At 33.4% G+C, this 15013-nt stretch overlaps 1 protein-coding gene across 1 annotated transcript; it reads right to left on the bottom strand.

Moving 5' to 3' along the window:
* Positions 1 to 7228: 7228 nt before the first annotated feature.
* On the bottom strand, positions 7229 to 10512 carry LOC132640172 (receptor-like protein kinase THESEUS 1). Its single transcript, XM_060356650.1, has one exon. It carries the CDS (start codon positions 10029 to 10031, stop codon positions 7464 to 7466), a length of 2568 nt encoding a protein of 855 aa, XP_060212633.1. The 5' UTR covers positions 10032 to 10512; the 3' UTR covers positions 7229 to 7463.
* Positions 10513 to 15013: the final 4501 nt, after the last annotated feature.

The raw sequence follows: 15013 nt of genomic DNA, 5'->3' as shown, positions 1-15013 counted from the left end.
TTTATCAAAGACGTTTTACGTTGATGACACAATAATATATTGTCAATTCTAGAGTTTCCTCATTTATTTCCATTGTATGACTAATTCAATTTAAAATTCTGTTATTTATACCTAGAACTAATACAATCAAGCCTGAAAAGAAAAAGTATGATCTCGTTGGTAAAAATTTTAAAATCTATCCCGTCAAATTTTAAGATTTCGGTATAAAGAAACGTAATGATCACAAAAAGATTTGAATTTATTTTGTCTGATTTGATGTTGTATGCTCGCACAAAACACGTCTTCCCTTTCAAAATGTGTGCAACTCATCACACACTTATTATAACGTTATTTCAACTATATGAAGAAATTTGTACTAATAAACATGGAATACACACGTGCAACGCACGTGTTCGAAAACTAGTAACACTAAAAATGATTATATGTCATCTTCTAATTGAATGACAATTTATTATACTTAATTATACTTTTTTTATATATATTTTATTTTCCTTTTAGGTTTCCTTTCTTTCTTAATGGGTATTTGATAAGAATTAGATTTTTTTTCTGGCCGTGGAAATTAGGTAATCTAATAGCGGATCTAGTGGCGGATCTAGGATTCTAAGATCGTGGGTGCTCATTTTCTTTCACATAAAGTTGCTATCAATCACATAGTCGAAGTGCACAACTCTTCGAACGCGACAATGAAAAGAAATTAATGAAAAACTATGATTAATATTATCATTACTAGGAAAATACTTCTAATCACAAATGAAACACTAATAATATCATGATTACCACAAAAAAAAAAACAAAAAAAACAAATACCTTCTAATCACAAGTCACAATTATTCTCGCCGAGTTTTTATATGTTGAAAACGATGAATTATAGCATCATGGCTAATAGTTGCGAGTACTTTAGGTTCTTCATAACAAACTAAACAAAGAAATAACAAAGATAATTCAACGAATTTGTTTTATAAAGCATAAGCAATAGGCATTGTGGAAACCCATTAACCCATTCCAACAATAAGAATTGCAAAAAACCCAAAATCCTAATCTATTGTGTGTTATATTTATACCCAAATTCTCTAGCTTTAATCAAAATGCTAAATCTTATTACCTTGTTTCTTGTATTTTCATTTTGAGATTTTTGGGGAGGACAATAAAACTTGCTAGTTGTTGTGTAGCGTCGTCCCTTTTTCATTTTTTTTTTCTTTCCAGGTTCTTTCTTACGATCAAGAAAGAGAAGCCAATAAGGGTTACTGGAAGTATAAAGTAATTTTAGTGAAATGAAAGATTGGAAAGTATAAAAAACAATAAAGAAAAGGTAAGCAAAAAGTATACTCCATAAAAGAAGAGTGAAGGTAAAAAAGCTTTTTCAATAAAATAGGAAAAGAAGAAGTGCAGCAGCCAGATTCGAACCCTCGCCAAAAGGCTTGGGCGCTGAAGATTCAGCCTCAAAACCAAAGCACCTACCTCAGTATTTGGTTAGTGAGTGCTAATGTAATATGTTATAATCATTTTCCCATATTTTCTATATATGTATACGAAATTTCCATCGGGATTAATGGGTGCTCGAGTGCTCGGCATACTACATGTGGGTCCGCCCTTGGTTTGTGGATGAGTTGACTCGATTTTGGTCCACAGATATAATTTTTTATTCAGTTCTTTCTTCAAAAATTAAAATCATGGTGTTGAAGGCTTCTCAAGGACCCTACTAATGGAGATATTCTCTGGATGAATATTCCCTTATCATTGATCAATGTCAATTCTGTTAATGGTGTTCTTCTCACTGTGAGAATTCTAGTGAAAGTGCAGCTCTAAGCTGCCATGAATATGGGGAATGAAAAGAAAGTAGGGAAAGGAGGGAAAATCTTTGAAATAAATGAATAAAACACGTGTATAATGATATTAATCTGGAATTGTTTTGAGAAGGGGGTACTAATTTCATTTCAGACTAGAATAGGGGTATATAAACACGCGTAAAGTTAAGGGAAAAAAATGACACAAATGGCCATTTGGATGAAACTATTGACATCCGATGGCCCAGAAATCTTAAAAGACATTTTTTAGCCTTTTCAAAATAATTCCATTTTCTAGCCATTTTTCAACCAATTCCAGCATAAGAATATAAACTGTATCATTGTTGTTTATGTATCACTACTGTGTATCTACAGAAAATATATCATACATATAGAAACTGTATCATTATTGTATAGAATATGTATCCCAACAGTATAAGTATAGAAAAATGTATCATAAAATTGTATTATTATTGTATAGAATATGTATCCCTACAGCATATGTATAGAAAATGTACATTTATTATACAATTTGTGCATAATGGACGTATACTCATTGATCATACACATATTATACAATTATTATACATATATTATACATGTTTTCAACAACAATAGGGTCATTTCAACAGCAGTTTTGTTCAAATAAGAAGGAAATCAACTAGCCCAAATAAATCCAAATGAGCATAGAGAGAACTTCAATGGGGAAAGCATCAAGCAAAACAGAGAAATAAAGAGGGGGAAAAAAGTGCAAGAACTGCGGCCAAAAATTCATAGAGGCACAACAGTTAACAATGAAAATGAAGGTGAGAACTTAGATGTTGAAAAAAGATTCAAAGTACAAATAAGGTAGCAATTTCAGCTCCTCCACTTCCACGCCTCACCCATCTAACCCTAGAAACTTATCCACCATATCTAATGTTAAAAAAGGTGTTTGCTCTTGTTCTAGCTACGATTTGCTTCGCTTTGACGTACCTGTGACTTAGAAAGTATAATTTTCTACATTTGCGCTATTAAATTCAAAAAACCAAGAAGTAGAAAAATCACCAGCAATAATAGAAAAAAACTTGTGAAAAATGAAATGGGTTGAAGTACGTACACACCAGAAAGGTTGCAATGCACAGATCTATGAAGGAAGAAAACGAGGTCGGGGATTGGAGAAAAACAAGAAGAGAATAGAAAGATCGATCGGAAATGGGTGTTAAAGCATGGCCGACAAATTGTCGCCTGAATTCTCTCTCTCTCTCTACACCATAGTATGTCTTTTCTATACAGAATTTCCAATTTATTGGCACGTGCAATGCACATAGGTTAAAACTAGTAAAAAAGACACTACATATGAAAAAATGAAAATAAAAAGATACTAATGGTGTAGTTTAAATTTTATATACAATTTTTTGGCATCCGATCTCTATCTAGGAGTCTCGATTAATTCGTATTTATGTCACAGGTAAATATGCTTTTTGTCAGGATTTTTTTTATACTTATAGTTCGAACCCTTAACCTTTTATAAATGTGACAGGTATAACTTCTATATATTGACAAACATCCTAAATCGTGCAGAGATGAGATTCCTTAAAAGTCACTTACAAGGATATATATGAATGTTTCATCTATTTTAATGTCATTGCTATTTTACATAATTTGTTCTTTTTATATAGAATTTTCAATTTATTGGCACGTGCAATGCACGTAGGTGAAAACTAGTTTAAAAGAGACACTACATATGAAAAAATGAAAGTAAAAGATACTAATGGCGCAGTTTAACTTTTATATACACTTTTTTTGGTTTCTTACTTGGCGTCTGATATCCATCTTGGAGTCTCGATTACTTCAGATTTATGTCATGGAGAAAAACGTTTTCTTCCAGGACTTTTTTATACCTATATTTCGAACTCGTAACTTCTTATTAAATGTGACAGGTATAACTTCTATTTATCGAAAAACATCTTAAATCGTGCAGAGATGAGATCCCTTAAAAGTCAATTCCAAAGATATATTTGTAATTAGAAAAAGTGTTGTGTAATTTGCTGCAATTAGTTCAATTATATTGATAGTATAAGAACTCTTTGAGTTGTGTAAAAGTTATGTGTATGATAAAAGTTTATTGTAAAGTGAAAAAACATACTAGTAGGTAATTAACTTCTTGTACTGATTAAACTACATGGATATTGTAAAAAAAATTACAATCTATATAAGAACTTAACTAGTGAAACATATATATTGTTAGTGTATAAAATTTAAATAATAGAGGTTGTCTGGTTCGCGGACATATTAAGCAAGAAATATAATATAAGAATTTATATAGTGAGTAACATGTGGTGGTGGTTGTGGAGTGAATAATAATGTGGAAATGTTATATAATAAGTAATCTATAGAGATTGTTCCGTTGGGATTGATTTTAAAGGTATTTTGTTTTTAGTTAATCTTATTCATGTATTTCTAATTGATGTATTTTTATTCTACAATTAATCCCGCATAAGAAATACACAAAACTTATTGGTAGCGAGCACCTTTCCCATAAATGGGCCCTATTCGGCGCGAATCCGGATACAGCTGGACTTCAATGCGGGTACCAGACACCAATTGGGAAACCAAAAGAAAAATATTCATATAACTTACGAAATTATTACCAAAATGGAGTTTAATACCTCCAATCAGATGCTGCACATTTTAACATCGCTTGAATTTGATATTGTACTGCAATCTTAGAAAGCTCTATGCCCAATCACGAGAATTGTCCTGCCATATAGCTAGTTAACCCCTCATAACTCACAGCTCTTTGTTTCACCTATTGGCACGATGCTTGTATTGCTCTCAGAAGTTTATTTTAATGGTATATGCAAATCCTATTTCACTTGCCGCTACAATAATGTTATGGCTATTACCCCTCATAACTCACAGCTCTTTGTTTCACCTATTGGCACGATGCTTGTATTGCTCTCAGAAGTTTATTTTAATGGTATATGCAAATCCTATTTCACTTGCCGCTACAATAATGTTATGGCTATTATATTAGTTATGCAAAGTTTAATTTGATGATTTGGTCAACCAGATATTCATTAGCTATGAGGACAAATTTGTAAGTGATCATAAAAATGATCATTTCCTCCTTATTCTATGTGGCTAACATTACGAACTTTTAGGCAAAGTCTTTTTCTTATATGATTTAAATTACTACTATGGAAATATATAAATTTTATTTTAATATTGTAACTAAAATTCTTCTATATGCCCTTAGCAAGTGCTCAAATTCTCAAATTAATCCCTCAAAAAACGTGTTTACTGACATCATCCCAATCGAAAAAGAGAACTTGAGAATAATGTTGATCAGGTGGGGCTTCAAGCTTGTTGAGCCCAAGTTTTCCATGTTTTTGCCTTTTTCATTTTTTTTTAATCTCCTTTGAATTCTATTTATAGTAACCAATCATCACATCTGTGAATGAAGCGTGCACAATATCAACATGATTTGGAGAATAGTTGTTGGACAATATCAACATGAAATAGTTGTTGCTATTACGTAATTCAGACTTCAACAATATACTTTTTGGATAAAACACAATATTCTGTGAAAATATGCGACTAATTCTTTAAAGGATACACATATATTCCTTGCAAAAACGATCACTTCAATTATTAAATGTATATCCTTTCTTGAAAAGATATGTTAGTTATCTTGTTGAATTTCTATATATACATATTATAGGTAATATTCCAGGTGTTTATATCAAATCATGTAAATTTATTATAGTTAAGTATTTTATTGAGGTGAGAATGCATGTAAATAACCATGCATCTATTAACTTGGTGTTAACATAGGTGCAGGTAAAATTTTACCATATACATATCCCACCAGCCAGAATATAAGATCTTGAGTTTCCATGAATAATTCATCTTTTGGCACATCATCTTTTCACTGTTTTCAAGAGTTCGTTTTCTTCACTGTTTTGATTCCAAATATTTCGAGAGATTTAAGAGTTTTCTGGAACTTCTGTTTAAATGGTTACTAATTGTTACTCCTAGATCTTATTTATTATTTAGCATTCTTTTCAATAGTACTTCCATCTTTAATATTTTCCGATAATAGCAAGTCCAACAGTAGACCACTATTTGGGCTAAACTCAATTGTAGTTTCCATTCATCTATTACATTTTTTAAATCATATTATAATCATTTATGTGGCACTTAAGAGCCAGCCAATATAGGATTTCGTTTATTAAGTTGGAAAATAAAAACAAATATTTTAAAACGATTAAAGGCGAGGATATTCTTGTTGTCCATGCCAACTTCTAAAAAGATGATATAGTTAAGCAATAGTTAATAATTAAGGGGCAAATTAGATCGTTTCCCCATATTTTATTTATATATTCATAATTAGTGTTAGAACTGCATTCTGTTGCTAATGCCTCTACAATTAAACACGTTTATCACATTAAAAAAAGTTATATATAAAAGTTAAAAATAAAATTATATAAATATATATATATATTTTAATCTGAGGACCAGCTGCTCCCATTATTATTGATCACCTGCTGCGATCCATGTTCATTATTTATAGCAAATTATTATCTTCAAGAAAATGTATAAACAATTATATTGATCTTGGAAATAGTTGGAATCATCAGTTTCAAGAAAAAAGAATGGAACTCCAAGATTAATCATTTAAACCTCATCCATCCAAAGTGAGATACACTGATTAATCGAACAAAATTTCAAACAAAAGAAAATGAGTTTAAGTTATACAGTGAAAAAAATTACATAATCAAGTTACTTATTAGGTGATTAAAGTTGAATCTCTTAATGTTAATTGGTAATCTGGTATAGATGATAACTAGCATGCTATCACAAGTTAAAATCTAGTAAAAAACGTTTCACTATCCTTCTTTTTTTTTTGGTTGGTCGAAACTGATAATTTTAATTATATATAAATATTATGCATCATAACAAAATACAAGGTCCGAGCGGACTAAGTAAGTTGTAGTCAAGCTAAGTAACCATTAGTTACAAAGTCACTAGAACTATCAGAAATTTGTCGTTCAAAAGTAGTTCTAAGCATGTCTGCAAAATGCGATTCGTAAGCAAACACAAGGAAAACTGCAAGATGTACTATACAATAAAACAACGGTCTCTTGGCGCCTTGCTTTATCCTGTCAATATATATAACTTAAATCCAAAGAAAATATATGTAGTTTTTAATGGTAAGACCTCATCTTTCCAAGAAAAATAAACTAAAGAAAATTTATGTATTTTAAAGTTTTAAGACCCCATCTTTAAGTTTTAAGACCCCATCTTCCCAGGAAACATATACTAAAATGAACAGTAGTTGTCTTTGGTGTGACTCATCAAAAGTATTTTCTACCTTGTGAGAGGCAACATGTATCTCGTGGAATTAGTTGAGGTGCGCGCAAGCTGGCCAGATACCACAGTCATCAAAAAGAAAAAAGAATCACAACTGAACAATCTTGAAGAAGAAAACTAAAATATCAAATTACAATTACAATAAAAACATTACTGTACTACAATTGATTCATAATGTAAGCTGTGTAAGCCATACCTAAAAATGCATCAAAGGAATGTTCATCCTGAGATTGATAATGTAAGGTATAAATCTACTTATAGTATGAAAAAGAAAACTATAACCACAATTTCTTTCTTGCACAAACACAAGCTTCTTCTTCTTTATCTTCCCTTTGGATTCATTAGCTGAGAGAAAACTCCAGATGAAGTTGTTACATCTGATTCTCCATGGCTAACAATGTCGATTTCGTCAGCCTCACCCGACTCAACACGGGGAATTGAGTAAGGTATATCCGGTATGATATTGCTGTTCTCTTCCTCTAAAGATTGTCTGGCAGCCGCTTGCAAATGAAGAACGTATTCAAGATTCCAAAGAACGTCTCCCATCGATGGCCTCTCACAACCGTATTCAGCCAAACACTTCTCCGCGGTTTCACCATATTTCCTAAGTGAATCGATGCTCACTTTTCCTACAAGATATGGATCGATTATCTGCTCCAACTGGCCTTTCTTTTGCCAATGCATTGCCCACTCTGCTATGTTTACTTGTTCTCGTGGGAGAGAAGGATTGATTGCTGACCGAGCACATAGAACTTCCATGAGTACTACTCCGAAAGAGTACACATCAGACTTCTCTGTCAGTTGCTGCCTACGATAATACTCCGGATCGAGGTAACCAAAACTTCCCTTCACGGCAGTGCTCACGTGAGTTTGATCTAATGCGGGGCCAAATTTCGATAAACCAAAATCAGCCACTTTTGCAGTGAGATTCTCATCTAACAAAATGTTAGTAGTCTTGACATCCCGGTGGATGATGCACTCGGATGCCCCCGTGTGAAGATAATGCAATCCTTTCGCAGCTCCAATGCATATTTCTAGTCTTTGTTTCCAAGAAAGATGAGGAAAATCCGATCCGTATAAGTGCTTTCTGAGGGGCCCGCCTGCCATGAATTCATATACAAGGATCATCTCATTAAGCTCCTCACAATAACCGATTAAAGAAACAAGGTGTCTATGGCGTAGCTTGGATAGCATCTCGATTTCTGTTCTGAACTCCACGAGCCCTTGTTGAGATTTTCCATTTCCCCGTTTTACAGCAACCATAACCCCGTCTTCGAGCACTCCTTTATAAACTTTGCCAAAGCCGCCAACGCCAATGACCAAGCTCTCGTCAAAGTCCTTAGTAGCTTCACGAATCTCGGCGAAGGCGAAAATCCGCCCAAAAGTCCGTGAAGGTGTCATTGATGCAAAACTACCCGCCGAGATTTTTGTTTCCGAAATTCCAACTTGATTCGGAAAAGATAGCCAAGACATAGATTTTTGTTTCACCATTAGCCATGTCATAGATTTTTGTTTCACCATCTTTGGCTTACGGAAACAAACGAAACAGAGAAAACAGGACGCTGAGACGAGCAATAAACCGGCTAATCCTCCTAAGGTAGCAAAAATTGCTAGCTTGACATGTTTCTTAGCATCTGATCTTATGGAATTGATGGAATATATGGCAACTTTTCCGTCGAGGCTGTTACTAGGATTGCTCATTTTCATTATCTCCAAACCGTTTAGAATTGCATTGGCTTGAGTAGTCCTTAAATTAGAAGGACCGACTTGAATGAAAATTTTGTCTGAGCCCGTAGACATATTTACTACAAAATCCATAAAGTAAGCAGCTGATAATGCCATTGTCTTGGTTGAGATATCGAACGATTCCACCGCGGTTTGGTTATTGATGTACACATCAAATATCAAATTGTTAAGAGAAACACTAACAATGTCACAGAAATGCATCCTAATAAAGTAAGTGAATCCCTTTTCAACTTGAAATGCCCATGTAATGTTAAACTTCTGATCCATTACTTTAGCATCTGCCATTTCTTGGGCAGTTGCGTAAATGTAATTCGGGGCAATGTCAACCGACTCTCCATCCGCTGGATACTTAACTGATTTCGGATCCTTGGCCACATTCCGAGCACTACTAGGGTTAAAAAGAAACGTATGATCCGAATTCCACGTCCTCCACAAAGTGTCATTTCTTGGTGTCAATCTTGGACCTCCCATATTCACTCTATAAGCTGTCTCTAAAGCAACCGAGGATGGAATAACAAAACCAGGCCCCATTGGAATTGGGATAACACTGAAATCAAATTGACCCTCAGGCATAGAAACAACTTCTATCCCATTGATAAATGCAACTGAGCTACCAACTGGAGACAATGTAAGTACTAAATTCTCCGACTTACTACTCGATCCGCCTATTTCGACTACGTATTCCTTTAACAAAGGTTCCTTTTTCCCCAATCTTGAAAAGGAAAACTCATGAAGCAGTGTAATCCCATTTGCCACAACAGAAAAAACAGCTGATTTTAGATTGTGCTGATTACTCTTAACAGGGTAAAAATGCAACCTTAACCAATGTCTACCAATCTGCTTTGTACTAATGGTATATACGGAACTCTTAGTAAACACTCTAGCAGAATTGTGAATTTCAGACAGCAAACTGTTTTTTTCATTATTTGAGACAGTGATAAGTGAATTTGTAGACAACCCCACATCAGTATCACCAAAATCAGGTTCAAACACCCTTCCATCTTGAACTTGTATAGATTTACTACTCCCACAGCTAATCAAGAAACAATCTATTGGGGTAAAAGAAGCAAAACTCAATGATGAAAAACTGAGGAAACACAAAATGCTAGCAGAAAACACCAACAACCCTTTTAAAGATTCCATTTTTATTCAAAGATACAACATCACAAGACTGAGAACAAGAACAACCTTTTCAAAGAAATCATGTTTAATAAAAAGTACAATAACATTACAAGACTGAAAACAAAAACAGGAAAACCCCTTTTAAAGAAAGCATTTTTAATCAAAGATACAAAATTACAAGACTGAAAACAAAAACCCCATATAGGATAAACTCATTTTCTTGTCAAATTTAGCTGAAAAAAATGAAAAAAAAAATAACATACCTGATGTGTTTGAGAGAAAAAAAAAAGTGTAAAATTGGGAAAAGGTGAATGAGAAGTGTGAGTTTGAAGATGGGGTTTTTGTGTATTCCAAGAATTTGGAACTTTTGGGTCGGTGGGGGAGTGAGAGTGTAGTAATGAGAATTTTTGAAGCAAGTTGTGTGATGACATTAAAGTTGGAAGCTTAGGGAATTGAAATAGCTAGCTAACTAACACAAACAGGCAGGCAGTATACAACTGTCAGTCTTGTTATATCTTAATAACTGTCTGCCATCTCTAGATTCATGAGTTGACCAACTTCTTTTCTTATTTTATAATGCTATATATAAAACCATTTTTTTGTCCCTTTTTGGGGCTGAAAATAGATTTTTATCATGATAATTAGCACACCTTATATTTTTGTTGATGTTGATTGAGATATTTAAGCTCCCGTTAGGCCATAAATTTTGAAATTGAAATTTAAAAATTTGAGTTTTTGAAGTGTGCCTTTTAGAATTTGAAGTTGTGTTTGAACATGCATTTTATTTGAAAAAAAATTTGAAGTTAAACTGGTTCAGTTTTTGGAACTTGAGAATATTTTGAAGATAAATTTTCAAAATCTGATCCAAAATTTATGGCCAAATGCTAGCTAAATCTCTTCCAATTATTTCATGATAAAAAATATTGCGCTGCACAAAGTATTCCGCATTCACGCAGAATTCGGAGAAAGGTCATACTCTAAGGAGGTATGATTTAGGCAGTTTACTCTGATGCAAGAGTCAATACTGGCTCCATGGTTCGAACTTATAACATATAGGTCATACGAAAATAATTTTATTTGCTTTAAGAATTACTTTTAGTCATATTTCAAGATTTATTAAAAAAAAAATCCTTGATACATTATCCAGTTTGTATTTGTTTGTTCACTCAAATAAAAAATAAAACTAAAAATTGAAAGAGAAAGCCAAAAAAAAAAAAAGGGTGAGGATGAGGAAATACCCTTTATATCATCTTGTTATTTGCGGCTTCTGCACGAGAGCACGTGCAAATAACATGCCTTTGTTTTCATCACGCAATTAAGTAATCACGTGATCCATCCTGTTAAGATCCAGTTTAGCTCTTTAATTGATACTTATAAAAAAAATTAACTCAAATTAATCAAATCATTGTTTGTGTCAGTAACACTCTAATGTTTCCCAGATTACCCCACTAAGAACATATAATTTCTTTTTTGAAATAATTACTCTCTCTTTCTTTTCGAGGAAGTGGAATTGTTTTAAAGAAAGAACTTTTGATCAAAAAGATAAAGGGAAAAGTATAGTACAAGTTACTTGACTTTTCTAACCTTTTGCTTTTTCTTTTCCTTCCACTATTTTAAAATTTCAAGTAATTCGTCCTATTGGCAATTTTTGGTTTTCTTTTCTCCTACTTCATCAACCACATCTTAAGTAATCTAAATTATTTTGCGTATTAAGAAAAATCCATCAACGTTTAGAGGGTTTTGACTTTAAAGAAGGAAAAAGTATTCAAAACACATTCAAACTATGGTCAAAATTGTCATAACACACCTCAACTTTATTTTTTGTGTATTATTTACGCTTTCAACCGGACAAAGTCACTCAAACGACATCGAGTGTATGCACGCGTTCATAAAGTTAAAACCAGACGGGTCATTTTCATTATTTTGCTTTCCAAAATTTGAAATCCAAAATTCTTACTCACCTTCCACTCGATTTCTACCATTTTAATCACTCAAATACCATTTTATTCTGCAAATCAGTGTGAATCATAGTTAAACTAAGTTTAGGTGGTAACATCGCGGTGGATTTTGACCCGAAATCGTCGATTTATCTTCAAGGTAGTGTCAAGCTTTTAGAGAACTAAAAAAATACCAGGTTAGTCGTGTTCTTCGTTAGTATTGTACGCGTAAAGTTTATTTTTTTTCTATATTATATAGGATTTGTGACATTGTCGTATGAATTTCTGGGGTTTGTTAAAAAATTATGGGTTTTTCCTAGTTTAAATTGGGGTTAAGAGATGTGTAATCTTATGTCGTGTAGTATTACTGTTGTAAGTGCGTCCAATTTATTTTCACCCCAAAATGTGATTTTGGGGTCTGTTTGGCCTTGTATTGTCAGAAGTCTGAATTTAATTGTTGTTATTTGATGTGTGTGGGGTTGTGATTGTTGTTGACCATATATTGTTATTGTATATGTGTGGTACTGATTGTTTGTACTATTATTGAATTGTAATTTCAGGTATGAGTGGGTTTGTATTAGTAACATTGAGATGGTATCATGATGGGGTTTTGGATGTCAGTAGTGGGCAACCAAAGTATGAGGGTGGACAAATAACAGAGTTTTTGGATATTGATGTGGATAGAATATCCTTTTTTGAACTAAGGGATTATATTAAAGAACTAGGGTATAGTACAAGTTGTTCATTTTGTGTTAGGAGACCTAATAGTGACAGTGTTGTAGAAATCCAAACTGATAGTCTTTCACTCACACTCTAATACTATGAAATAGCATTCTACACAGCCTCTAACATGAGCCTTAATTCGAAAATGGTAGCTTATTTTGAGAAAAAATTGACCAAATCATACGACGACAAGGATGATTTCGTAAGTGTTCATCTAATTTATTTGTTATTTTCAATTGTTATTTTACTTTTAGTAATCACATGTTTTTCCGCAGATCCTTCCAAGTAGCATTCTTGAATTTCTCCCAGACGATGACCGTGAAGCTGTTGTAATTTCTGAAAGAGGTGTGTACATAATGAAATACAAAGTTGGTGCTCATACGCGGCTCTATCAAGGATGGAAAGAATTTATAGATGCTAACGGATTCAGGACAGGGGATGTATTGTGTTTCAAGGCCTGTGACGCTGCTAGGGATCGGATACACTTCCTTGTTGAAAAAAAACAGGAGATCATAGAAATAGATTAGACTGGTCTCCGTGTTTTCAATTTAAGCAAGGTTTATGTTGAAGCACATGTAACACCTTTGCTTTCTAAATTAAAGGGATTTCATTCATCAATTGCGAACTTACATTAAACACAAAACAAAAGAAAACTAGAAAGGATTTCCTAACATACATTAACCACAAGACAAAAGAAAAGGGAAAAGTAGTTCCTAACTAGCATTAACCACAACACAAAAGACATTTTCTCAAGCACTGCCTACCTAACATCAAGCACAAAACTAAACCCAGAACTTCAAAAATACAAGAAACACTAAGGCAATTGGTCATGACAAGTTGAAGCATTTCCTCGCATTAACCAACTGATCCAACTAGCAAAACAAAACAAGATACAAAATGTGAAAATCAAATTAGAGCTAAAGTTGTTGATCCCCTTCTTTTTCGATTTTATCTCTTTTGCATTTTCAATTTCGCCCAGATTAATCACACTTGATTGTTCTTCCATCTCCTTCATTTTCATATGACTTGAGACAGATTGTTCTTCCATTTCAATCTCTTTCAACATCTCAGCAATTTCGGAACTTCCACATCCTTCTTCCATTTCCTTAATTTTCTTCTCTTTTGAAGCTAATTCTCCATGCATCTCCTTCATTTTGTTCACCAACTTTGGAATAATGTATTTCGATCTTTCATCAACTTTGGAAAGATCCCTCCATTGAAAAATTTTACACTTCTTCGAACCATAGTAGGGGCAAGACCAATATCTTCTTCTGGGATTGTTGTCGGACCAGGAAGTCTTCAATGGGAGCAACACACCATGACTGCATCGCACCTCCGCATTCAACATTAGATCTTCATTGTCCATACAAAGCTTATTCAAATCCAATCTTGTTTCTTCCATAGCTAACCCGAATTTTTAATCAGAAATTTGGGGAAAGAAATTGTAAGAATCCAATCTTGGGTAAGAATTGAAACATAAAGAGAAGAAATTTACCACAAAATTTGGGGAAGAAATCAATGTGGAAGAAGAGAACAAGATCTAGCCGTTTGAGGGGATTTGATATTGGATTTGGGGAATTAAAAACGTTATTTGGACGGCCATGTGGCAAATATACACTGGTCCATATAGTTTTTATCATCTTTTACGCGCTGAAGGAGAGTAGCTTCACTTGCTAGTCCAAGTCACCGTTTGAAAGGGTAAATAATACACAAAAAATAAGTCCAGAGGGGTCATAGGACCCCCGCAAAGTTGAGGTGTGCTATGACAATTTTGGCCATAGTTTGAGTGTGTTTTGAATACTTTTCCCTTAAAAGAAATAAAACTTGAGAGTAATAGCAATCATTTAGTTTAAAGCTAAATGGAATTACTGTCACAGTTTAAAGCTAAATGGAATTACTGTCAATGGTTAAAGCTTATTATATAAGATTTTTAAGTCCTACCATCAAAATCGATTAAGTGAATTAGTCTTGGACACAGAGTATCCAACCAAAATTTGGTTTTAGTCCAAAATATATCAAAAGAACCTATCACCCATAAAATTTGGGGACTTCTACATGACTAGCTAGGTGGGGTAAATGAATTACCCACTTGGACCCATTTATAGAATTTTCCCATTAAAAATTTTCAAAACACAACTTTGTACGTCTAGCATACAATTTTCCATACTTGCATGCTCCAAAGAGGAGAGGGAGCAAAACGGACAGCAACCACAAGCAAGAAAAGAATAAATATACTATGAGAACTAAAACTGCTACTGTAAAATACATAGATATGTATTGAGCAAAGCAGTACACACTCCAACAGAAAATGTAAGCAAAAGGTAACAATGCTGTTCTCAAGTG

Source organism: Lycium barbarum, chromosome 5 (assembly GCF_019175385.1).
Source record: "Lycium barbarum isolate Lr01 chromosome 5, ASM1917538v2, whole genome shotgun sequence".
NCBI lineage: Eukaryota > Viridiplantae > Streptophyta > Magnoliopsida > Solanales > Solanaceae > Lycium > Lycium barbarum.
The sequence above is the reverse complement of the archived record's forward strand: the minus strand, read 5'-3'. Positions and strand labels throughout refer to the sequence as shown.

Excerpts from the sequence above, each read along its gene's own strand:
- LOC132640172 (XM_060356650.1), bottom strand. The coding sequence starts at position 10,031 with ATGGAATCTTTAAAAGGGTTGTTGGTGTTTTCTGCTAGCATTTTGTGT.